At 45.9% G+C, this 23,914-nt stretch overlaps 2 protein-coding genes across 6 annotated transcripts in view; both read right to left on the minus strand.

Moving 5' to 3' along the window:
- Window positions 1-10,016, minus strand: part of LOC103091744 (uncharacterized) — a 13,930-nt gene extending 3,914 nt beyond the window's left edge. Inside the window, exons 1-3 of one of the 3 annotated variants that reach the window (XM_076065983.1) lie at window positions 7,041-10,016; window positions 2,197-2,564; window positions 1,245-1,628 (exon numbers count right to left, since the gene is read on the minus strand). In XM_076065983.1, the coding sequence (XP_075922098.1) occupies window positions 1,245-1,628; window positions 2,197-2,564; window positions 7,041-7,224 (936 nt within the window). In that variant the 5' untranslated portion in view covers window positions 7,225-10,016. Of the gene's footprint in view, window positions 1-1,244; window positions 1,629-2,196; window positions 6,992-7,040 lie in introns of those variants that run through there. The other 2 variants (XM_076065982.1, XM_076065984.1) reach the window with 2 other exon arrangements.
- Window positions 10,017-11,126: 1,110 nt separating this feature from the next.
- LOC103091826 (uncharacterized) lies at window positions 11,127-23,864 on the minus strand. Of its 3 annotated transcripts, XM_032950198.2 has the most exons (9): window positions 23,609-23,864; window positions 23,303-23,377; window positions 22,517-22,807; window positions 20,285-20,548; window positions 19,312-19,584; window positions 14,180-14,287; window positions 13,513-13,590; window positions 12,393-12,451; window positions 11,127-11,397 (listed from the first exon to the last, which is right to left on the minus strand). In XM_032950198.2, the coding sequence occupies exons 1-9, from the start codon at window positions 23,616-23,618 to the stop codon at window positions 11,236-11,238; spliced, it is 1,320 nt and encodes a 439-aa protein (XP_032806089.2). In that variant the 5' UTR covers window positions 23,619-23,864; the 3' UTR covers window positions 11,127-11,235. The 3 variants fall into 3 exon arrangements, with proteins under 3 accessions (XP_032806089.2, XP_032806088.2, XP_075922096.1); XM_032950197.2 differs by having other exon boundaries at window positions 23,303-23,864; XM_076065981.1 differs by having other exon boundaries at window positions 21,820-22,807; window positions 23,303-23,864.
- Between the last annotated feature and the right edge of the window lie 50 nt (window positions 23,865-23,914).

Raw genomic sequence — 23,914 nt, forward strand, 5'->3', positions numbered from 1 at the left:
AGGACTGAAATCCTGCAGTGCCCGCAAGGTCCCACTGCTCAAGAAAGCACATATACATGCCCGTCTGAAGTTTGCCAATGAACATCTGAATGATTCAGAGGACAACTGGGTGAAAGTGTTGTGGTCAGATGAGACCAAAATGGAGCTCTTTGGCATCAACTCAACTCGCCGTGTTTGGAGGAGGAGGAATGCTGCCTATGACCCCAAGAACACCAACCCCACCGTCAAATATGGAGGTGGAAACATTATGCTTTGGGGGTGTTTTTCTGCTAAGGGGACAGGACAACTTCACCGCATCAATGGGATGATGAACGGGGCCATGTACCGTCAAATCTTGGGTGAGAACCTCCTTCCCTCAGCCAGGGCATTGAAAATGGGTCGTGGATGGGTATTCCAGCATGACAATGACCCAAAACACACGGCCAAGGCAACAAAGGAGTGGCTCAAGAAGAAGCGCATCAAGGTCCTGGAGTGGCCTAGCCAGTCTCCAGACCTTAATCCCACAGAAAATCTGTGAAGGGAGCTGAAGGTTCGAGTTGCTAAATGTCAGCCTCGAAACCTTAGTGACTTGGAAAAGATCTGCAAAAAGGACTGGGACAAAATCCCTCCTGAGATGTGTGTGCAAACCTGGTGGCCAACTACAAGAAACGTCTGACCTCTGTGATTGCCAACAAGGGTTTTGCCACCAAGTACTAAGTCATGTTTTGCAGAGGGGTCAAATGCTTATTTCCCTCATTAAAATGCAAAGCAATTTCTAACATTTTTGACATGCGTTTTTCTGGATTTTTTTGTTGTTATTCTGTCTCTCACTGTTCAAATAAACCTACCATTAAAATTATAGACTGATCATTTCTTTGTCAGTGGGCAAACGTACAAAATCAGCAGGGGATCAAATACTTTTTTCCCTCACTGTATTTTCATCAAATTTTTTTTACACATCCCAGCAGCTGTATGACCTGCTGCAGTGATGTTTGTTGCTGGGTGCTTGACGTTTCAGGCCTTTGGTGCCTAACTGTGTTTAGCAATTGTCAAGAAAACCACTGCAAGGGTAATAACTTGGCGATTTGATGGCCGTAGCAGATAACTCGGTTTGCGGAGGATAAGTGGCAGACGGAAGACAGCCAACTGGCTGCATCAGGGCTGGTTTACAATGCTGCTTGTAACTGGCTGCGAGAGTCCTGTGGCGTGCATACCGTGCCCTGTGCAATATAAAGCGCGCACCCACGGATGCAGCAGTGGCTTACCGGGTCCACATGGAGCTCGCCCAGCATGAGTGACACGGCGCTTGCGTAGTTCGCGTACGCCTCTCGGATCTGCTTGTTCCTCTGCACCTGCGCGTGTAAGTCCTCGTCTCCAAACCCCGTCATGTCCACTAACGGCTCGACAACGTTCGTCTCCGTCACCCAGGCGTTCCCACTCGCCCCGCTCTCTCCATCCGCGGTGTTTGCAAGGCGCCCTCCCAGCAGCAGGGCTATGGCGTCCCGTGGCCCCATGAGCCGAAAGTCGCGGCCCAGTCTGCTCAGCGACCGCAAGACGCCCTCTGCTTCAGAGCGTCTCCTGTTCACGTCCAGCTCGTACAGGCGGCAGCAGTGAATGACCACTCGCACTCCCGTGCTGGCACCGAACTCCTGCAGTGTACGCGTGGCGCGGGTTGTGCAGGGTGTGCACAGAGACATTGGCAGTGGAGGCTGCAAAGTTGGGCTCGTGTTACCGTACCGGTAAAAACAACCCTACAATGAACCTGGTGTTGACTAAACATCCCAATGCTGAGAGATTACCTGCAAATCACTCAATTGAGATTACACAGCAACATCGCAAACTTCCTGAGAAAACTTGGCAAGACCCTCCTGAAAATTAGTCTTGCGACTCGGGCTGTCTGGGTAAAGAGTGAAATAACAACACGAACGTGAGCAGAGCCCTTAAAGTTGTGACTATTTCTGCTTGAGGGACTAACTTGTAAAATTGCAAAACGTGAATTATCCCAAAGTATCAACGTGGGACCCCTTTGCCCTGGCAACTCGATATTCTCAGTAAAGTATAGGACGGCGATGATGATCCGTAAGGGGTTTAAAATAATAGTTTGCTGGGAGCCTATTGAGACCCTGCAGATCAATCTTGCGAATGAAACTCATACTTGTATCTTGAGTTCTCACCTTCACGGTCCAACAAAATAAACGTGGATCATGCCCCCTTTACCTGAATATACTCGACGCAGTCGCGGCACGGGCTGTACGTGGAGTAGCAGTGCAGGGTGCACCCGCGCGTGGCCTCCTCCCCGTCCTCGCATCGCCGCCGCCGTAGCAGCGCGGCTCTCACGGCGCTCAGCAGCAGCACCTCGGCGTGGATGGACGTGCCCTGCTTGTTGTAGTTCACCGCGTGGCCGCCGGTAACCCCCCGCCCGGCGCCTTCGACGTAGAAGAGAATGACCGTGCCCCGGGGCTTCTGCGACGGAGCGGCGAAGCAACGCAGGAAGGCCACGCGGCTGAGCGGCTCGTGGCGCACGCAACTGGCCAAGGCGCAGTCCACCACCTCCCGGAGCTCCATCCCCGAGCCGGGGGGGTCTCCTGCGCAGACGAAGGACGCTCGGCCCGATGGTGGTGGCGCTTGGCTGCTCTTTGGCAGGATGGTCGTGGTTCGAACCCAGGAGATGGCCCTGGTTAATTGTAAAGTGCCATTTTATTGAGGGACTGTGACTCGTTTACATTTTCCCCTATTTTGCACTCGGGACATCTTTGAAAAAGAGCTTCATAGCTCATCAGATTCCTCCAGCCTAAATAACGATTCTGGTACTGCTACGGGTTGTATGGTATGACGCACCGTCACCTTCACTCACAGTGGACATTAAGCTTTTATTTTATATTTACAGGGCGCCTTAGCTCACGGCAGTTTACATGGAATTGCCTTTTGTGTTGTTCTTCCAACGCACCTCCGATTAGCACGGTTGGCTACGTACAGTGCAAAGGAAGTTCAAGATACAGTACATGCATAACAGCGGTAACAAAAATTTAGTGGTTTCGTTGGCAAGGGCCGAGGAATGAGTAACCATAGCAGAGAGCAAGTGGAGGTCACAAGAGGTTAGGGGAGGGAAGAGAATGGTCAATGGAGAAGAGGTGGGGCTTGAAGAAATTAACGGAATGAGGTGAAGGAGTGGTACTGCTTAATATACAGGGGAAGTTGATTCCCTGGTAGGGTGCAAAGAGGGAGAAAGATCGCAAACAGAATTTGGCATGGGGGGGGAGGGACAGAGAGAAGATTTGGGACAAAGAGCATGAGGGGGGATAACATGAGAAACTGAACTCCAGTCTGACTCATCCTCTCTCTGTCTGACTCGGATTAAACTGTGCGGCAAGTCTTAATTTAACACGTGATGTTCTCACAACGCGTTTCTGCTAGAACGCGGTTCTTCCACGAGGGAACGCGTGAGACAACGAACTACTTTATTGGGCTGAGCGGGAGTGATACAGTACGTGGGATGCCGATATCAAGGTAATCACAAGAGACATTTATCTTTATAAATGTGTAGTGGCATAGTGTTGGCTGCTGGCGAAAAAGGGGAACTGCGGTTTATGGCAGTATTGAAGTCAGTAGGCCATGATATACACTTGTGGGGGACATCTAGGGGAAAGGTCACAGAGGGGGGCCCATCGGGAAGCCTCGGGAACCCACTAGTAGGTTCCAGAGAGGAGGCGTGGCCGAGGCAGAGCGAGGCCACGATGAGAGCATAAGCACCCCTGTGAGGGACCTCGTGGCTGTTGTTGGAGTGGGATCCCCGTCGTGGAGTTGAAGTCCATCGTCGCCATTCTTATCGTCGTCTTCACCATTCTTCTCGTCGTCTTCACCATTCTTCTCGTCGTTGTCTCCATCTCTAACCATCTCGGGGCACCGCTAGTCAGACAGCCTACCAACTATTATTTGGGTCTTTCGGTAAAGTCACGTAGATAGGTTGAACCTATCTAGCAGGCTAGGCGAGGCCGGGGGCTCTGCGTGGGACTAGGCCTCACCACGGCAATGTTAAGCACTATTTCCTTGTGTCTTTCGCTCAACTCACGGAGATAGAAAACCTATTTAAATAATCAACCTTGCGATTAATAAAATGTTTGCGTGCAAACAACTAATATTTCTATTTATTCCTTCTTTTGCTAACCTCACGTACATAGAAAACTATTATAAAAATAAGTTTGGAAATATTAAATTAATAATGGTTGTGTGCTGATAGCTAATATTTAAAAATAAAGTTGCTAAATATAAAAATATTTGTGTTTTTTTATGAAGCTGCGCCAGTGTACTGGCAGTCTGTAATGTGGCTTGTTGCCCTGCTTATTAAAGTCAGTGTACTGGCAGTCTATTATCTACACTTCAAATATTGCTATTGGGCAGGGTGAGTGTATGCCAGTCTTCAATCTGTTGCCTGCTTTTTACCTCGGTCAGTGTACTGCTGCCAGTCTTTCATGGACACTGTAGCCTGCTTTTTAAGCTGCTGACCCTATTGCCAGCTTATTATGTCGACTGCAGCAATGTTTATTTAATTGAGTCAGCGTACTGGCAGTCTATAATCTAGACTGTAGTCTGCTTCTTAACTTAAGTGTGCATACTGCTGCTCTATAATGTAGACTTATTATAGCTTTTATCTTCAATGCATTTCTATTGTTTCGTTTGCTCACGTCACGCTATTTACTGATATGTAGCACTGCGATGCCGATTTCTATATTATACTGCCAAATACGTTGGACTTTCTTAACTACAGCCGATTACATTTCGTCTATAATTTTGTTACATTGGTGGGAAAATCAACCATTATACATTCGCCGTACTGCACCTTTTCTTTCCACCCAAGCGGGGAGCACGCAGGAAGGTTCAGTGCACCAACTTGTGTTGAGGGTGCTGTTCTTACGGTGGGTGAGAAATATGGTAAGAGAGACATTGTGCTTCGATACCAAGACGACACCATAAAACGAATTCCTGAGACAAACAGAGCATATGATGCCCTACAATACCCCATTTGACTCTGGCAAGGCCAAGATGGGTACCACGTCCAGATTCCACAAATTATCAAAGCTACAGGACAAAGACATCCTCACAAAACTGTCTCCTCTAAAGACTTCTATTCCTTCATGATCATGGACAGAGAAGGGGGAAACCACATATTATGGTGCGCCAACCTCTTTCACCAGTATGTTGTCGATGAGTATGCCAAAATTGAGAGTGAGCGCCTTCTTTGCGTTCAAATGAATCAAAAACGCCTGCGTGTAGACCAGTATGCTCATCTCGGGGACGCTATCAATGCCGACGGAGATGCAAAAGCTCAGAATGTGGGCAGATTAGTTATTTTGCCTTCCTCCTTCACAGCTAGACCAAGATACATGCATGAGAAGACTCAGGATGCTGTGACGTACATCAGCCAATACGGCAGGCCCGATCTCTTTATCACCTTCACTTGCAATCGTAAATGGAAGGAGATCCAGGTTGAGCTTTATCCAAACAAAAAGCCACCAGACAGACATGACATTGCAAAGGTCTTTAAACTCAACGTTGATGACCTCATGAGGCGTATTACGACTAACGAAGGCGGTGTCTTTGGAAAGACAAGATGTAACTTGCACACCATTGAGTGGCAAAAACGTAGTCTTCCTCATGCTCACATTTTGCTATGGATGAGGGAAAAACTTCATGCAAGTGACATTGACACATTTCTCAGTGCTGAGTTACCTGACCCCCATCAAGACCCTGTCATATTTGATGTGTTCTGCAAGCAAATGGTCCATGGCCCACGTGGGGAGTTCAATCCTAATTCGCCATGTATGGAAGACCGCAAGTGTACCAAGAAGTATCCACGAAACTTCTTGAAAGACACTCAGTCAGGGCATGATGGCTATCCTCTATATCGTCGCAGAAATACTGAGGATGGTAGATTTGAAACAATGCTTAGACCTGGCACCAACTCTGAAATTAAGGTTGATAACCTGTGGATCGTTCACTACTGCCCTCTTTGGTGCAAGTCTATGTATGTGTGAGTCCATGTGTGTGTGTGGGACGATGTCTGTGTGTGTAAGTCGATGCGTGTGTCTTTTTCGCCCGGGCAACGCAGGGTACTTCCCGCGAGTGCTATGTAAACACGTGTAAAAATAAACATTTAAAATAGTGTACTGCATTCCAAAATAAAAACAATACAATTATGGGAACAGCACCCCACCTTTACAATTATTAAGGGAAAAGGACTCCCGCTTAATGCGAATTCGCTTTACGTGGCAATTTTGAGGAAAGCAACTCCCAGAGTTGAGCGAGGACTTGCTGTTCTCAAACCACACACGACGAGTCAAACCTGCAGCCACTGCACAACTCGGCGAACAAATACGATTCCACGTGTAGCCTGAAAATACTGTTGGGGCAAGTGCTATTAGCGAGTACCTATGAAGGCCTGAACAGCAGCAATGTTTACAGACTGCACCAGGTACTCATTTGAGGCAGAGTTGACCTAGAGGAGGCCCAGTTCAGATATCACTGGTGTTGGCCGCAAGCGGGAATCGAACTTGGGTCGCTGAGTTCGTAGCGCAGTGCGTTAACAGGTACGCCATTGCTCCCCACGTGTCACACGCGGTAGCACATTCATGGTCCAGACAACGCAAGTCATTGAGATGAATGCACAGGATGTTCGCCTCATGGTCAACGATTAGGAATACCCCTTGATCAGTGCCGGATTATCCGAGTAGCAAAAGTAGCATATGCTGCGGGCCCTGCACTTTCAAGGGCCCCACGCTAAATGCTTTCTCAAGCTATTAATTCCGGTTCAGTGATTCTGCACTTGCTCTATTACTATAGTACTATACTGCTTTCAACTTTAATGAATGACTGGGTGTTTAAGGTTAGCGATTTGTCGTATTATCTGGTTGTATAGCAAATTAAAAAATACAATTACTTTACGATGCAAGTTAAACATGTATGTGTTTTAATATTTATTTTAGGGCCCCTTTATAACACATGCTACAGGCCCCACAGTAGCTTAATCCGGCACTGCCCCTGATACAAAACAGGTGTCAACTCACCAGCGTTTGTGCCACTTGGACTGCACAGTAAACACGCTATTTGCTGTGTCGTTGATTGAGGAAACGAGACTCCAAATATATACAGAACCCCCCCACATTTATTTATAAAAAATATACGTTTGAAAGAAACCACAAAGGGGAAGAAGGGGGCTGCAATGTGGACTGGTGTGTAGCGAGCAGTCATAGGGGTTGGAGGTACATCGGCAGGCGAATTGGCTGAAATAAAGCAAACAATATATAAGCAAAATGATTCAATGCTCTACCAACATATTTTAAAATGTTGACACTCACTTGCTTGCTCTAAATGATAAGTGCAGTCCTAGCATGAAAATATACGTTTATCTTGATACATATTCTCAAGCATCCTCTCGGTTGTATCGTACTTTAATATTTGTAATAAACTCTGCTTGAGGATACCAGACACTGACCCCATCATTGGCTGAACTAAAAAAGTAGAGCCAGACAGTGCTAGAGTGAAATACCTCTTATATCCACAGATGCTTTTACTTAATTTTATTTTCGAAAACAATCTTTCATGTGGAAACCCCGTTGAGATGCAGTATCTAACTTGCAAGGGTGTGGACAGTGTCCACAGACGTGCAGGTCACGAGAGGCAGATTCCGTGACCCACGGGGTTCCCTGCGTTAGCCGTTTCAAGAAGCTCAGATGGACACTGAGAGCACGGCAGCGTCCGTGGGCCGCCGGGCGGTGCGGGCCGTAGAGACCACACGGCCACAGTAACCCCCTTGGGCCAGTCGCCCACATGGCTTCACACACGGCCACCACCAAGACGTCACCCCCTTCGTGATGAAAGGCAACGTTGTGAGTTATGCGACGGCGTTCCCGCGCTCCCACCTCTGACTCCCGTACCGTGTGGACAGAGGGAACGAGTGAGCGTCCCGCTCCCTGTCCTGCCACCGCCCCGAGCATTATCGCAGTCGTATGGGCACCAACGGCAACGACAGTGGCGGTGGTGACATCGCGACGGTGCTTGTGCCAGGCTAGGGGCACTCCGAGGCGTTCACGTGAAAAGTCAAAGGCTTGCTCGCTAGCAGGTCACAGGACAGATTCAGGTGCCATGGGTTGACTGACAAGACGACTGACAGATGCACCACATGTGCCCCCTACTGTGCCAACTTGTTGCGTTTTAGCCGCCCGGTGCACCGCTGCTTGCTCTTGGAGAGCGACTGTCTCCAACTGCCCAGTAGCGTCCTTCACGAGCCTCCTCCATAGGGCACCTAAACTACATGCCCTGTCCCGCTAACTCAGGCTCATAACGTGGAGTCATTGATGTGCAAACGTGTCCAAAACAGCTCTTTAGTTGCCGTGGAGCCAAACCAAATGACTCAATAGTGAAAGCCCAGCGGCTCTGAAACTCCATTCCACATTTTTCGATTTAAAGCTTTCGTGACTGCAAGGATTCATCTTCTTTGGTTCTTTCGGTAAAGTCACGTAGAATGAGAATAAAATAATAAATTGATAAAATAAAATAACACAATAATATTCTCACGACGTTTCGGCCACAACACAAGCGGCCTTCATCAGGTGAAGGGACGAGACTGTCTGGAGGACAGCGCTGGAGTGAAAAAGCCACGCTCAGATCGCGACCTTTAAGCTGTGTGAGAAGAAACAAAGTGCCTTGACAAAGGAATTAGCATAGAATTTAGCATTGAAATAGCTGAGTGATTAGCTTGTGACTGGTAACAGAAATGGCTATGTTAAAGTCACAGCATACACATCCACAGAGGCACCCCTTGACAAAGGAATTAACATAGACTTTAGCATTGAAATAGCTGAGTGATTAGCTTGTGACTGGTCACAGAAATAGCTATCTTCTTTGGTTCTTTCGATAAAGTCACGTAGAATGAGAATAAAATAATAAATTGATAAAATAAAATAACAAAATAATATTCTCACGACGTTTCGGCCACAACACAAGCGGCCTTCATCAGGTGAAGGGACGAGACTGTCTGGAGGACAGCGCTGGAGTGAAAAAGCCACGCTCAGATCGCGACCTTTAAGCTGTGTGAGAAGAAACAAAGTGCCTTGACAAAGGAATTAGCATAGAATTTAGCATTGAAATAGCTGAGTGATTAGCTTGTGACTGGTCACAGAAATGGCTATGTTAAAGTCACAGCATACACATCCACAGAGGCACCCCTTGACAAAGGAATTAGCATAGAATTTAGCATTTAAATAGCTGAGTGATTAGCTTGTAAATGGTCACAGAAATAGCTATGTTAAAGTCAAGGCCTACACATCTGAGCTATTCACAGTAACTGGGTATACACTACACTATATAATGAATACTATATAGTGACCCAATAAAAAACTAAAATATAAATTACCTCAATGTTAACAAAAAACTCTATATATTCTCCAATCAGCTAAGCTACCAACAATAAGTCGTTATATATCACAATGCTATATGGCGAAAAAAAATGGGTGGATTCTTACCCTCAACTTTAGCAACACGGATAGCTACGGGCCCCGTTCAAACGGACGAGTTCATCCATGGTCGGAACAGAGGAGGGGGAGAGAGACAGCTGCGAGGCGCTGTTATACTCCATGTTGTAAACCATACCATTAACCGTGGTGTGAGAGGTATTAAGAGTCAATGCTAGCGAAAGAGCTGCGGTCTGAAGGTCATCGTAAAATACAATTAATTAAGAACGGAAATGGTTTAAAACATCTTTCCACATGCCCACAGATCACTGCAACCATTGTGACCCTACCAGCCATGATGGGAGCCACAGAGTTTGAGTGATTGCTGACAACGTGGGGATCTGTAGGTTGTTTTCCATGGTGTGAAACAGCAGAACAGCTGTCGTAAGCCATTAGTTCGTGCTACTTGTCGGTTGTGACACCCACAGCCATTACTCTACTAAAAAGTATTCATATTCTTGGTTTTTTCAGTAAAGTCACGTATCTTGAAAATACAAATAAAAGAGAATAAAATGTTCTTATTTACATTTTTTAAAATTAAATTTTATTATCTTTTATTTTATTTTTGATCTACGTGACTTTACCGAAAGAACCAAGAATATGAATTCCTGCAGTTACGAAAGTTTTAAGTCCAAATTTTGTACAATTTAAGTCAAGATCACAAATCAATTTCACCATTCTCTTTGGTTCTATTCGGTAAAGTCATGTCGGTAAAAAATAAAACAACAAAAATCACGACGTTTTGGCCACAACACAAGCGGCCTTCATCAGGTGAAGGGACCAGACTATCTCGAGCGCCAGCGCTGTCCTCGAGATAGTCTGGTCCCTTCACCTGATGAAGGCCGCTTGTGTTGTGGCCGAAACGTCGTGATTTTTGTTGTTTTATTTTTTACCTACGTGACTTTACCGAATAGAACCAAAGAGTATGGATCCTTGCAGTCACGAAAGCTTCAAATCTAGAATTTCACCATTGTCAGAGTTAGGGGCTACCACCTGTGTGGCTTTCTGTGTTCGGGAGGCAGGAATTGATTTGTACCGAGATCTGGTACCGGTGTCGCTGCACGGTTTTGACAACAGACCGAGGCCGACTGAGAAATGTGTCCGGGTTTGGTCTGTGGAGCAGGTGACGACCCTAAATTATTATCTCGAAAGCGATCAGAAGAGTTATTTAAAAAATAGGTTTTACTCAGCAATAATACAGGTGTTTAAATGTTCAAACACCAAATAGACACCTATTGGCAGGCTGCATCAGGTCTGCATTAACCACACGTCATGCTTGTGGTAAAATATTCCCACAAACATGCTTTGATAATAATATACACATTATCCCTGAAATTGATTGGCTTACACCAAAAACAGGCCCCATAGATATAACTGCTCAACCAGAGCAATTAATGCTTTGAAATTTGCATTGCCTTTGTAATGTTCACTTTTGGAATTGTTCTCTGGTCTAACACTGATGCAGAGACAAGGCCATAAAGGAAACTGTAGCTCTGGTATAATAATAATAATGGTATAGGCCATACAGTTTCAGGGACAATGCGTAAATTATCAAAGCATGTTTGTTTGCATTGTCCTTGTACTCTTCACCTTTTGGCATTTTCTGGTCGGACACTGGAGAGACAAGGCCATAAAAGAGGCTGGGTAAAGAGTCAAGTTTATTATTTTGTAGATGTAATCAGAAGAATTGTTTGACTCCTCTGGCAACACTGCACTGAGTCTCACGTGCTTCATATCAGTCGGCACCTTCTCACATGGCCGCATCGTAGAGGTGTAAGTCTGCCTCTTGTCTGATGCAGTGCTGCAGCACCACAGCATACATTGTGCCGGGCTGCTGCTGATGATGACCCAGCGTGCCTTCTGGACTAGGTGAATCGTAAGAGTCCACACAAACATCATAGTCACTGGAGACCTGGACAAAAGATGGAGAGACAGTTAGTTTCGTACAACAATTGGCTGCTCTGCATTACCGCCCAATGTGACATTTGCTTTATATGTAATACCCAGAATCAGAAGTTTACGTCCCATTGAGTAAAGCCCAATGAGCTCAGAAGCTCATTATCAATGGGGCGACTCGGCCAGCAGAAAACATCAAAGCATTTCACAATTACACCCATTCACACTCACTGGCTCACACACACTCACCCATAGTCGCTCGCCCAATCACTCATTCATCCACCTACTCAACCACTCACCCACCCGCTCTCCTACTCGCCGGTTCAGCCACACACTCAGTCAAGCACATCGTAATCAGAATTGTATTTCCCACTGAATAAAGGCCACTGAGCTAAGAATATTTTTTTTCAAGGGCGACTCAACCGGCAGACAACATGAAAACATTCCACAATTTCAAATTTAAACAAACAAACAAACAATAATAGTAATATATTATCATATTGTTTATGTTTGTGCACTGTTTTTGATTCTCTTTTGTAATGTGGTGGTTATTTTTGCTGTAATTTGTGTTTGTTGATAAGACTTAAAAGGAAGTGTCTAATAAGCAACGTTTCAGGCAGCTGCCCTTCTTTATAGAACAGAGAGGCCAGAGAGACTTAGTGGAGAGTTGGAGACTGCACTTTACATTGTGGAACATGACAATTACATCAAAAATGTGAGATTTAGGCGGTCTGTGTGCCATTCGCAGTTCATCTGAGGCATTGCACAGCAGTAGGTTTCAGAATTGAAAATGAGTAAAGTAGGCATTGAATTATAATAATTGATGAGATTTGAGCACAGTTGGACTTGAGTACAGTTGGTATAGTGCAAGGTTATCACAGACGGCACCGCTATATTTCACAGTCTGCAGTAGTTTAGCAGTAGTTGCTGTGTTGTCATCCCAGTTGAGTCATTTGTATTTTTTTTAGTATATGGAAAACTTGGAACCTTGACACCGGCACAGAAACTTACATCGTCATCTCTAGGTCTCACGGGGTCGTTGTTGTCGTAAACGGCGTCTGTGTTGCCATCTGAACAGAACCCAAACAGACATCGGTGCATTCCACTTAAACCAGTGGCGTAGTAACTACATTATCAGCTCAGGGGGTGCAGCAGTCGATCAGGTGGGGCCCAAATATTTGATTTGTACAAATTGCGGAAGCCAAATGTTACTGCTGTAGTTAGATTAAAATAAAACGTGGAACGTAAATGAAAGCATTTCCATAAAGAAATCATTTGTCGCGTTTTAAATAACTTTTTGTTATTTTGCACACGATAGAAAACATATCTCATGGTGGTGGTTAAGGGGGCCCCAACTCGTAGCTTTGGCCACCGGGGGGGGGGGGGGGGCAAGGCACACCCTGCCTGCCCCATACTCGTTACACTGCTACTTAAACCCGTTACTCTTCCTTATCCTCCATCAGTCTTTGTCAGAATCCGATTGGTCATCTCTGGTGGATGGTAGAAAAATCTTTCCTAAATCCAGCTTGCTCATGTGGTTGTTTGACCTCTAAATTGTCCATCAATCTGTCCACAAATATATTTGTGAATAATTTGTTTGTATGTAAATATTAATACTTATTTGCGATAGGAGGCTCACGAGTTGATATAATTTTTGAAGGCTGTTTTGTCTCCCTTTTTGAATAGAATACTGATTGAGGCATCATTCCATGATTGAGGCACTGTACTTAATTTCTGTGTAAAAATTGAGTAAATAGTTGAATAAAAATCTGTATTTAGACTGGAGGAATCTGATGAGCTATGAAGCTCTTTGTCACAGATGTCCAGTAGGGACTGGGGGTCAGCAAGTTACAATAAACACCGATAGTAGAAAATAGAGAAAGGACAAGCAAGGAATTATAAATAAATATTAAGTATATTCAGTAAATACAAATTGCTATGTTTGAGCTAACAGCTTATCCTGCTTCTGTGCTGATGTCCACAAGTATTGCATCTGCCCAAGGGAGGCTACTTGTATATCCCTAATGGCTGCGTGTATGCCAGTCGAGACTCGGTTTATTTTATTAACAATGAGGATTGCCTGCGGGCAGCCGCTACATTTATATTGGCGTGGATGAGATGCGTTCCCTACCGTGCCGGCAGCCTTTCAGTCTCCTGACCTCTGCGTACGCAACTCCATGGCGTGGACTCGCAGCTGCTGTAGATGCTTCTGAAATGGGAAAACATGCATTGATCCCTGCGATTCCCTTCTCTCCGGCCTCATCATAAACACATTGCTAACTGCCCCTCAGATTGCTCTGGACAGCCCCACACTGTGTGTCAGAGAATTTCAGACTTGCTTGGTTCAAGTGCGGGAGATGAATTATTGTGCTCGTGGAACTGCGCTGCGCATCAGGGAAACCCGTAACTTGCCGACTCACCGAAGGGGCTGTGATGCTGCAACTGCACAGCTCGTGTGCCGTTTCAATGACAGCAATGGTAACGATTATGATGCTGACAGCGATGGTAACGATGATGATGCTGATGTTCATGATGAAGATTAAAACGGCAGTGATGATGATAGTGATGGTGAAAGGAAGTACATTTGTGTTGGGGACAGCTGCAGTTATGGCTGTCTAATGGCCAAGGTCGTGCTGGGATGTCCTTCATTACGGTAGGATCACGTCAAGCCGCTGGAATATTGTCGGAATGAAGGAGAGAAGGGCATCGCGGTCTAGTGTGGTGCAGAAAGCACCTGGCATTGGGGATGCTAAACCACCAGGGTAGTCACTTTGGTGGCACATGCTGAATTGACATACGGATGTGACGAGGGCCTGGAACATTTCGGAGGTGGGTGATTGGCTCCCGGACCAGATGAACTGGTGCCTTGACCGCCTGTAGCTGATGGGCACGTGCCAGCCGTGCCGCTGTAACAGAAGACAGGGTTAGATGAAACCTACTGGAAAATCACAGACCTGGGAGTGAGGAGCAGGGTGCTTGGTAGGACCACCCTGCACCTGTGGTGGTTTGACCCGGACAATCTGGGAACTAGTATCTGCGTTCAGGTGGCAGGAATTACTTTGTACCTAGATCTCGTAGTATTGTGTTGAATTTATTGCAGGATACTGTACAGTTTGTAACTTTTATAGACCTAGACTGACTGAGAAACCTGGGTTTGGTTCCTGGCAAAGCATGCAACCCGACTAACCCCCCGCCGCCCCCCCCCCACCCCCCTTGTTACCACAAACTTGGTTGTAGCACGGATCAAACGAAATACACCGATTACATTTTACTTTAGCAATCAATGTGTAATCATAATTTGTAATTGTTACTAATACTGACGTTTGGTTGTTGAAATTAACCGAGTTGACTAGTATCTCACTGATAACCAATTCTGTTGTCACGCAAACGGATTTGCAGTGGGACGTACAGAGAGGGTCTCTTGTCATTCCCACCCCTCCACAACGGCCAGCCTTGCCCGGTCCGTGAGAGGCAGCAACGGCGTCCCCCCGGGTTGGGGAGGGCAGTCGGGCGTGGTACTTAGCAGGACTGTGCTGGACTTCATAGTAAAGAGGCTTCCTTCATCGCTGACTCAATTGAGGGAAGGGCCGCAGGGTGGCAGCAGTGGTAACGTTTGTGCCTTACAGCAAGAACTTGGGTTTGATTCCCGAATCAGGCACCTTTCTGTGTAGAGTTTGTATGATCTCTCCCTGTTTTGCATGCATTTCCTTTGAGTTTCCCAGTTTTCTCCCATTGATAAAAACACATTCAATGCAACCGGTATTGGGCAGTCTTGGGGATGAATGCATTTGCAATAATTGCAGAAGTCTTGCATTCTAAAGTATTGGTTGGATCTCGTTTAATTTTAATATAGGTATCTTCCTCCAGTAAATCTTAAATTTTATTATCATAATCTGATAATAAAATTAAGCCATGGGTCTACCAAAAATTCATAAAATCGGTATTCCATTACGACCCATAGTAAGTACAATAGGCTCTGCCACATATAAATTAGCAAAATATGTAACTAAACAAATACAGCCCTACATCAGGAGGACATCATCTTCATTTATAAGAAATTCAGAACATCTTGTGAATGTGATTAAAGATATTAAACTTAACCCTAATGTATTCTGGTAAGTTTTGATGTAATTTCTCTGTTCACTAAGGTTCCAGTTAACAAGTCACTTAAATTACTTGATACACTGGTAAAGAAGATAGGTTTACCAGAAGATATTCCGAAACTTAAAGACCATTGTCTAAATAACACTTATTTCTTGTGGAGAGGTGACTTCTTTAAACAAAAGGAAGGAGCAGCAATGGGCTCTCCTTTGTCTCCTGCTATAGCAAATCTGTACATGGAAAACTTTAAAACAAGAGCACTTGCCTCAAGTACATTAAGGGGCCATCCATAAATGATGGCACGCGATTTTGGACGGTTTTTGATCCCCCCCTCCTCGTCACACGGCATCACAAAAGTCAGCCCCCCCTCAAATATGATGTCACAAAGCTCTGCCCCTCCCCCCAAAACCATATTTCCATTTTGAAAATAAAACATGCTTCAAATCGCTTTAAACTATTGTCATTGTAGTGCGTATTTAATGTGTCGCTGCACTCTGATGTTGTAGGAGAAAACATTTATTAAGAAGTCTATTTAATTAAGTAGAACGTGTTGTCTATATTTATTTAAATTTGTGCATTTCGATGTGACGTCATATTTCTCAACCCCCCCCCCCTCGTCACACATCGTCACAAATGTCTGACCCCCCCCCCCCCCAGGTGCGTGACGTGATTTGTGGACGGCCCCTAAAACAACCTTTTTGGTTTAGACATGTCGATGACACTTTGGTTGTCTGGCCACATGGTAAAGATACACTTATTGAATTTTAAAATAATCTCAATGCGCAAAACTCAGCCATTCAGTCCACCATGGAAATGGAGGTGAACAACACACTCCCATTCCTGGATATTTTGCTTGGGCGCTGTCAAAATGGCAAAATAACACCACGCAGCGTCTACCGAAAGGGAACGCACACTGATGCAATGCAGATTCGCATCATCACCCAGCACCGAAATCCTCTCTCATCAAGACGCTCATACATCGGGCAAAGACAGTGTCAGATGGTGAAAGTTTAGAGAAAGAGATTAAACATGTTAAAGAAGCACAAAGACTGAATGGCTACAATAATGCTCAAATTAACAGAGCATTGAATGACAAATTAAGATCGAACAACAATACTACTGAAAGTGATCAGATTATCAAAACAATTAAAATACCAAACATCTCGGGAGTTACTGGCAAATTATAAAGCAAAAAATTAAAGTGAGATTTGGTACAGTACACAAAATTCAAAAACTAGTGTCTTGTACTAAAGATGAATTACCGAAGTTATCAACAGAAGGTGTATATCGAATTGGTTATGCGGTGAGTGATATATTGGACAGATGGGATGTCACATTAGCGTAAGACTAAAAGAACACCAAAGGAACATTAAATGATCTCAAACACAGCTGTCAGCAGTGGCAGAGCATGCTTGCCAACAAGGGCATTCAATTTATTTTGATAACGTTGAAGTGTTATGCAGAATTAATTATTACTGGCCAATATTAGTGAGAGAATCAATTGAAATTGAGAAGAATTCAAATAATTGTAATCGCTTTGATAGCTATAGACTCAGCGCAGCCTGGAAGCATATTATTAAGTAATACACAACACATTGCAATTCCTTACAGGTGCGTCACTGTGTTGTCACGACAGCGAAGCCGCTCCGCCGAGACCGGGGCCGCCGCTGTGCTGGCGGTGCTGCTGCAACAGAGAAGCCACCCGGCTCCCGTCGCAACGCTCCCCCCACCACCCCCCACATAAACACACACACACGCACTCACCTAGGGCCTTGTGTGGAGGGGTCACCTGCCCCTGAGTTTTTACCCGAGAGACCCCCTCGTGGGGGTGCTCCACGGTTTCTCAGGGCCAGAGAATTGGCAGAACCCCTCCCAGGCCGAATGACACTGCGGCGCCGTGGATTATCTTAAAATTGAATGACCACGGCGAACTCACTGAGAATCGCAGTGAGGAAATGCCCAAAGGCATACGCAACGGCAGGCAGGCGGGGGACGGGGCGGCGCAGATTACGCTTTAAGGTCTGTAAACGGGCGGAGCAGATTACGCTTTAAGGTCTGCAAACAATAGGGGAGGGAAGGGGCGGGGCGTCAGAGGGGAGGCTGCCGATTGGATAAGGGGCCGGCGGGACGGCGGCGCGCAGGTTTTGAAGCTGAGCATAAAAAGGGACGATTTTGGAAAGCACGGGGTCTTTTCTCTGGGGATCCACTGGAGAGAGGGATCGAGGAGTTGTCATCTCGCTGTTACTCGCACGTCCATGAGACGGGTCAGAGAGCAGCCAGATTCAGTTCCCAGCCAACGCCACGTACAGCATCATCTTTCTGCGACCTCTAACACGGCGAGGTCGGACCGTAAGTACGAGGAGAAGAGGTAAGGCAAGGGGAGAAATTCCGAGAGAGAGAGGGAGAATAGCGAGCGGACAGGCCAATTGAGTATCAGACCGTAGAGAGATAGGTTAGACCTGTCCTGCTGGTCCGCACTGACACGTGTAGTTTAGTTTGTTAATTCGCGGGGAATAAATCGTCAGTAGAGTATAAACCGTGTCGTGTTGTCTCTGTGAGTGCGGAGAGGAGGGTGTGGTGTCGTGAGTCGGATCGCCGGGGCGCATTGTATTTACATCCAACTGTTCGGTGGAGTGCCCTGTGTTTGCGCGCTAGAGTATATTTTGCCAGTGCGTGCGCGTTCGCCGTGCACGTTAACCGTGAGCCTGTGCGTTGTGGTGCCCCGTGTGTTCTGTACGCGTGGGCACTCTCGCCGTAGCGCAGCTCGTGGTTGGCGTGTACGAGGGGCACCGCGGCGTATCTGCGAGTTGGTCAGTGCAGCTGTTTACATCGTGCCCCGAGGAGCAGCAGCGAAGGGGGGAGAGCAGGAGGACGGTGGGTCACGGGAGAAGGGGGGGACGGGGGGCAGTCTCCCTAACATCACATGCTAAGTGGCTGATTACTGATCTATTACGTAATTGCATACACCCCCGCCTCTGATCTCGAATCCTGATGGGGGTCAACAATGATGACGTCATCCTGCACTATTTATGACCGGAAGCAGGTGGATGGCGTCACTATTCTGGCAAATCACCCGATGATGCAGGATGTAATTTCCAGCGAAACGCCGTACTCAAATTGTAAATGTTATGGATCCACTCTTCAACACACCGGTGGGCTAAAGTAGTGAAATATTTGTCTTTTGTCAACGTGACACTTTTTTTACTGATTGGCCGTGTCGGGTGGTGGAGGGTTGCGACACATACTCTGATATAAGTGCACAACTTTATCTATGTGATTAACGCTGCACTTTCCGTCGTTTTCATGCAGGGGGCGCTGCAAACCTATGCGACCCCTGCATGAATGACGGAGGCGCATGGACAGACGTTCGATCACGTTGGAATCGATCTGCAGACGGCGGTCTTCTCGCACGGCCAGCTCTGTGTCGCCTTATCTCGATCCCGCAATCCCAACCAGGTGAAAGTCCGCATCGAACAGAACCCCCAACAAGGCCATTTACTTAACGAGAGAATTCACACGAAATGTCGTTTTCAATTAAGTCTTCCAGATGTAAAATTATATAAACTTTTTAATGAGGAAATAAAAGTATCTGATTCAAAACATAACACAATTTAAAGATGTTTCATTTTAAAACTTCAAAACGGAGCATCGGGTGCTTGCGTGAATGCGTCCTTCGTGTGAAAATAACGCGATCTAACCCAAAAACCTTTATTATGAATAATAATACTGGTCGCGAAAGCCTACTGCTTGTTAAACTGATCAGCGGTGTCCTTGGCGTACTCTCAGGAGTAATAACGGAGGGCGCTTGCTGCTGGAGGCGTGGGGGTACCTCGCGTGCGGCGTAAGAAGAAGCATGCGGTCCCCAGCGCGGCGAGCAGGGCGATCGAGAGGAGGGCCACCGCCGCGGCCACCAAGGCAGCGGACACAGTCCCGGTGGCTGCGGAGTCGGGGTAGGAGGAGACGGGAGGCGTCGTGCTGCTGCTGCTGGGAGGGGAAGTGAAGAGCGAGGAGGAGGAGACGGGAGCCGTGCTGATGGACGGAACCTCGTGTGTCGTTTTCCAGATGCTTGCATCAACGGGTGTATTCATGGTCATTGGTGGATCTGAAAAATACAGTTTACAAAATATTTATATTATCGTCTTCATTACCATCATAATCCGGGCCCGAAATAATGCAGAGCAGCAGTTTGGAAACTTCGTTTAAGTGTGGTCTTTCCAGCATTCACAAACTCCTGTTATGTTGCAGACTCGTTAGGAGTTATTCTTTGGGTCTTTCGGTAAAGTCACGTAGATAGGTTGAAAGAAAATAACCAAAAAATACGTTTCGATCACAACACAAGCGATCGTCTCCTGCTGACGATCGCTTGTGTTGTGATAAAAACGTCGTTTTTTGTCATTTTCTTTCAACCTATCTACGTGACTTTACCAAAATACCCAAAGAATATGAATTATTGCAGTCACGAAAGCTTGAAGTCAAGATTCGGTAGGAGTTGTTGATATTTGCATGGCCTTAGTATTGTTCGCGTTTTTGGGGTTATCTCTGGTCTAACACTCTTGCAGATACAAGGCCATAAACGAGACTGTAGCTCTGGTGCAGGCCAATCAGTTCTAAGGACAATGCATCATCAAAGCATGTATATTTGCAAGTCTTAACACAAGCATGTGTGATTAATGCAGACTTGATGAGGCCTTGCGAAAGGTGTCGATTTGGTCTTTTAACATCTTAACACTTGCTGTATCATTGCCGGGTAAAGCCTATTAATTCATGAATGAAATGCACTGGCTGAGTAACGTAAAACTTACCGGACACGTCAAGGTAATGTTCAAAATATGCGATTTCTGCGTTGCCTCTGTTGCGAGGTTTACAGGTCCAAGAGCCCGTGTTGTGTTTGAGACACGTGAACCGGTTGCTTCTCTTCGTCATGGAGGACTGAACGGTTCCATCATGATACCAATAAACGCCATCACGATTCCTGGAGTAAATAATTCCACGTGGCTTTGTGGATATTTCACAGATCAAAGTGATGGTGGAGCCCACACGGACAGGGTTTTTTGCCCTGGTGGTGACTGCAGAAAGACAGAATTGTGCATTTGCAAATAATACTGAGCAGTAACCCCCCCCCCCCCCGTTTTATTCATGGAGTTCTCACAACGCATTTTCGCTTCAACGCGGCGTTTCTTCTATGGCACGATTTTCGATTAACGCGCAACACTCCCACTATAATGCGATGTGTCTAGCGTGTGACGGACTACTTGTTCTGAGCGCCGTGGGTGTTGGAAGCATTGTTTGGTCAAGTTGGGAGCTGGTACTGTCGTCCTGGAAAACTGATATTGTAAATGTTGTGGCTTGGCTCTCCAACACACTGGTGTGCTATACTGTGACGAGTTGGCATGTTCTGTTTACGTGACAACCCTTACTAGTTGGTGGTGGCGGGTTTTAACGACACATGCGATCTAACCCAGAAAAAACCTCTTATGGATATTGGTCGCGAAAGCCTGCTACGTGTTAATCAGTACTGCTACTGTGATATTGATACTGTAGTACTGATACTGTGGTACTGATACTGTAGTACTGATACTGTAGGAGTCAAGGCCGTAGCCATGGAGTCAACATTGGGGGGGACCAAATCTCCCTGGGGGTCCCAACCCAGAAAAAAAATGTAAATTTGAAAACTAATTTCTTGCCATTTCCTGCCTAAAATATTAAAAATTCACGAACACATTGGATGGACTTATTTTTGTTACAATGTCTAAGAGTGTATTGTATTACATTGCTGTTTTTTTTATTTTTTACATTTTCTTATTTCATTGTATGTAATGGCAGAGATTCGGGGTTCATTAAGTACAACCATAGCCACAATCATGTCAACATAAATCTATGCATTGTTATATGAAGACAAGTCCAGATATTGTGGCCAAGGTTTAGCAAATTGTTTTTATTTACATAGCATAGCAAATTTTATTTTTATAGCAATATATTGGGGGGGCATTTTGAGCATATTTGAATATTGCGGGGGAAGTGTCCCCCCCAATATATATTATAATTACGGCCTTGGTAGGAGTGATGCGTGCTGTGAACACATTCCTGCGGAGGGAGCTTGTAGGAACGTTGGGTTGCTCGGTCAATGGCCAGGGTCAACGGCGGCGTGGTGTATCCCGCAAATATGCCCGACTGAGGGCGGGCACAAGCTGGCGTGAGTCGGTTAAACGTTGAGTTCTATAAGGGCACCACGGGGTGACCAGCCCCTCCCCACTCAGCTCCACCCCTCCCATTTTTGAATGCACGACGGACGGACACAATAATCCCCTGTAGGCTGGTTTAACCAGGAGGTTCCTACCAGTAAAACGGCGTGCCTGCCTCTTCTTCAGTCTTTGTTTTGGCATCTTTGTGTGCGGAGCGTCATCTCACTCCCTCATCTTTTTCACTCGTCACATCTCTCACTTTATATTGATTTGAATTACTGTTACACCTAACATTTATATAAATACAAGTGTAAACAGAAACATGTCAGTATATTGTACTGTTTCAGATTGAGCAGCTGTGGAGATATAACTGCTCAACCCGAGCTATCAATACTTTCATATTTAAATTGCCTTTGTGCGTTTCGCCTTTTGGCGTTCTCTGGTCTAACACTGGTGCAGGGTCAAGCCATGAAGAAGGCTGAGGCTCTCATGGAGGCCAATCACTTTCAGAGACAATGCATATATTACTAAATAGTGTTTGTTTGCATGTTTTACCACAAGTATGATGTGTGGTGAATGCAGATTTTATGCAGCCTTGCAGGTGTCTACATGGTGTTTGAACATCTGTATTCTTGCCAGGTTAAAGGTAAAACATTCTATGAAATCGCGCCGTATTACGTGAACACAGCTCTGGTTTTGTCCGTGGGTACTGACATTTTACCACATCTCTCACCTCCACGCGAGTTGGCGGTGTGAAAAAGAGCTGCATAGTAAATCGGATTCCTCCAATCTAAAGATTCTGGTTTGATGATCTGATGTATCATTGCGTTGCAAAGCACGCTCATACCATACCTTTGCTGGCCAACAAAGCAACTTCACAAGTAAATTTTCTGTTCACATAGCAAGTATATCTCCCCGCATCTTCAAACTTAGCCGATGAGAGCAACAGCGAAAAGTTGCCGGTTTCGAATGCACGCTCTGGCACGGATGCCCTGTTTGTGAATAGAGAATGCACAGACGCACTGCTGCTGCTTGTTTGGTACAACACGTTGAATTTGTGTTGGTCATTTGTAAAATACCAGGACACTGAATATTGATGAATGGCATGGCTTCTACACGGTAGCCAGACACTGTGAGTCTCTCCTGCTCCCAATCACGCACAGACAAGGGGTGAGAGAAGAGAGAAATAACCCCCATTAATACAATCACAATGGCTGACATTGCAAAGACAAGCACACGCATGGCTGACATTGCAAATACAATCACATTTATGGCTGACATTGCAAATGTGCTACGAAGAATTAAAAGTTATTCATCTTTAATTTCTACATGGCCTTGCCCCACCTTATCTTTCCTCTCATTTCTTGTCCCCTCTCGTGTTCACAATGAATGCCCTACAAGCTGCACCATCAGCACCCTACCATCTGCAGCAACCGGTTTTAAAATCCTCATACTCGGACTACGAACCCACAAACTTAGGCTACGAACCCATACACCTGATTTAACCACATAATAGACCCGGACCCACGAGACCATAAACACAGCCTTGGAACCCACAGCGAGCGTGAGAGTTCCAGACGTAACGCAAAAAACGCGTGAGAGCAGTGTAAATGCCCGTCGCATGGCAGCCAAACTCACCAGCGGGCTGGTGCAGGTGGACCCCGGTAACCACCACCAGCGCAATGAACACCACCGTCTCGCTGGACCTCATGGCTGTAGAGATGAGAGCGCAAGCGCTAATCAAGTGGGCGCTTCCTCTTAATTGTAGCTTGACAACTAAAAAAACCCACCCACCACTCAAACATTTGCATATTTGCTCAACACCGCCCATTGAGAAAATGCCTGTAAACCCTACAATGTCCATAGCCCACAGACCCAACACTGCCCGTAGAATCAAAACTGTTCTTAGACCAAACAACCACTGCACGAAGGCCTACCACTTACCTCCAGCCATTTGGATTTTACAATGTTTTTCCTGCGCAGATTGAAATTTGAGGAAGTGAACTGAAATCAAGTCCCAAAATTATCATTTGTGACGTACACTGAACATCTGTGCAGGAAGCGATACGAAACTTCATGCAGATATTGACACCCATTGGGCAAGTGGATCCAGGCAGACCAGGGTGCTACACAGCATGGAGTCTCTATGCGTCTCTATGAGTCTATCTCCGAGTCTCTATTTTAGTTTATTACATTTGGTGGTTGCGACTTGCAGGGTGAGTGGGTGAGTGGTTGTAATCCGCAGTGTGG

The sequence above is a fragment of the Petromyzon marinus genome, chromosome 9, assembly GCF_048934315.1.
Source record: "Petromyzon marinus isolate PM22_M1 ecotype Great Lakes invasive population chromosome 9, UKy_Petmar_22M1.pri1.0, whole genome shotgun sequence".
Lineage (NCBI taxonomy): Eukaryota > Metazoa > Chordata > Hyperoartia > Petromyzontiformes > Petromyzontidae > Petromyzon > Petromyzon marinus.

What these genes read in the sequence shown, in the direction of transcription:
- LOC103091826 (XM_032950197.2), bottom strand. Translation starts at nt 23,528, where the DNA reads ATGGACATTGTAGGGTTTACAGGCATTTTCTCAATGGGCGGTGTTGAG. An exon ending in CTTCTTACGCCGCACGCGAG is followed by an intron (nt 14,288 to 19,311) that starts GTACCCCCACGC and finishes CTTCTGTTACAG; the next exon opens with CGGCACGGCTGGCACGTGCC. An exon ending in TGAGACCTAGAGATGACGAT is followed by an intron (nt 11,398 to 12,392) that starts GTAAGTTTCTGT and finishes TCTTTTGTCCAG; the next exon opens with GTCTCCAGTGACTATGATGT.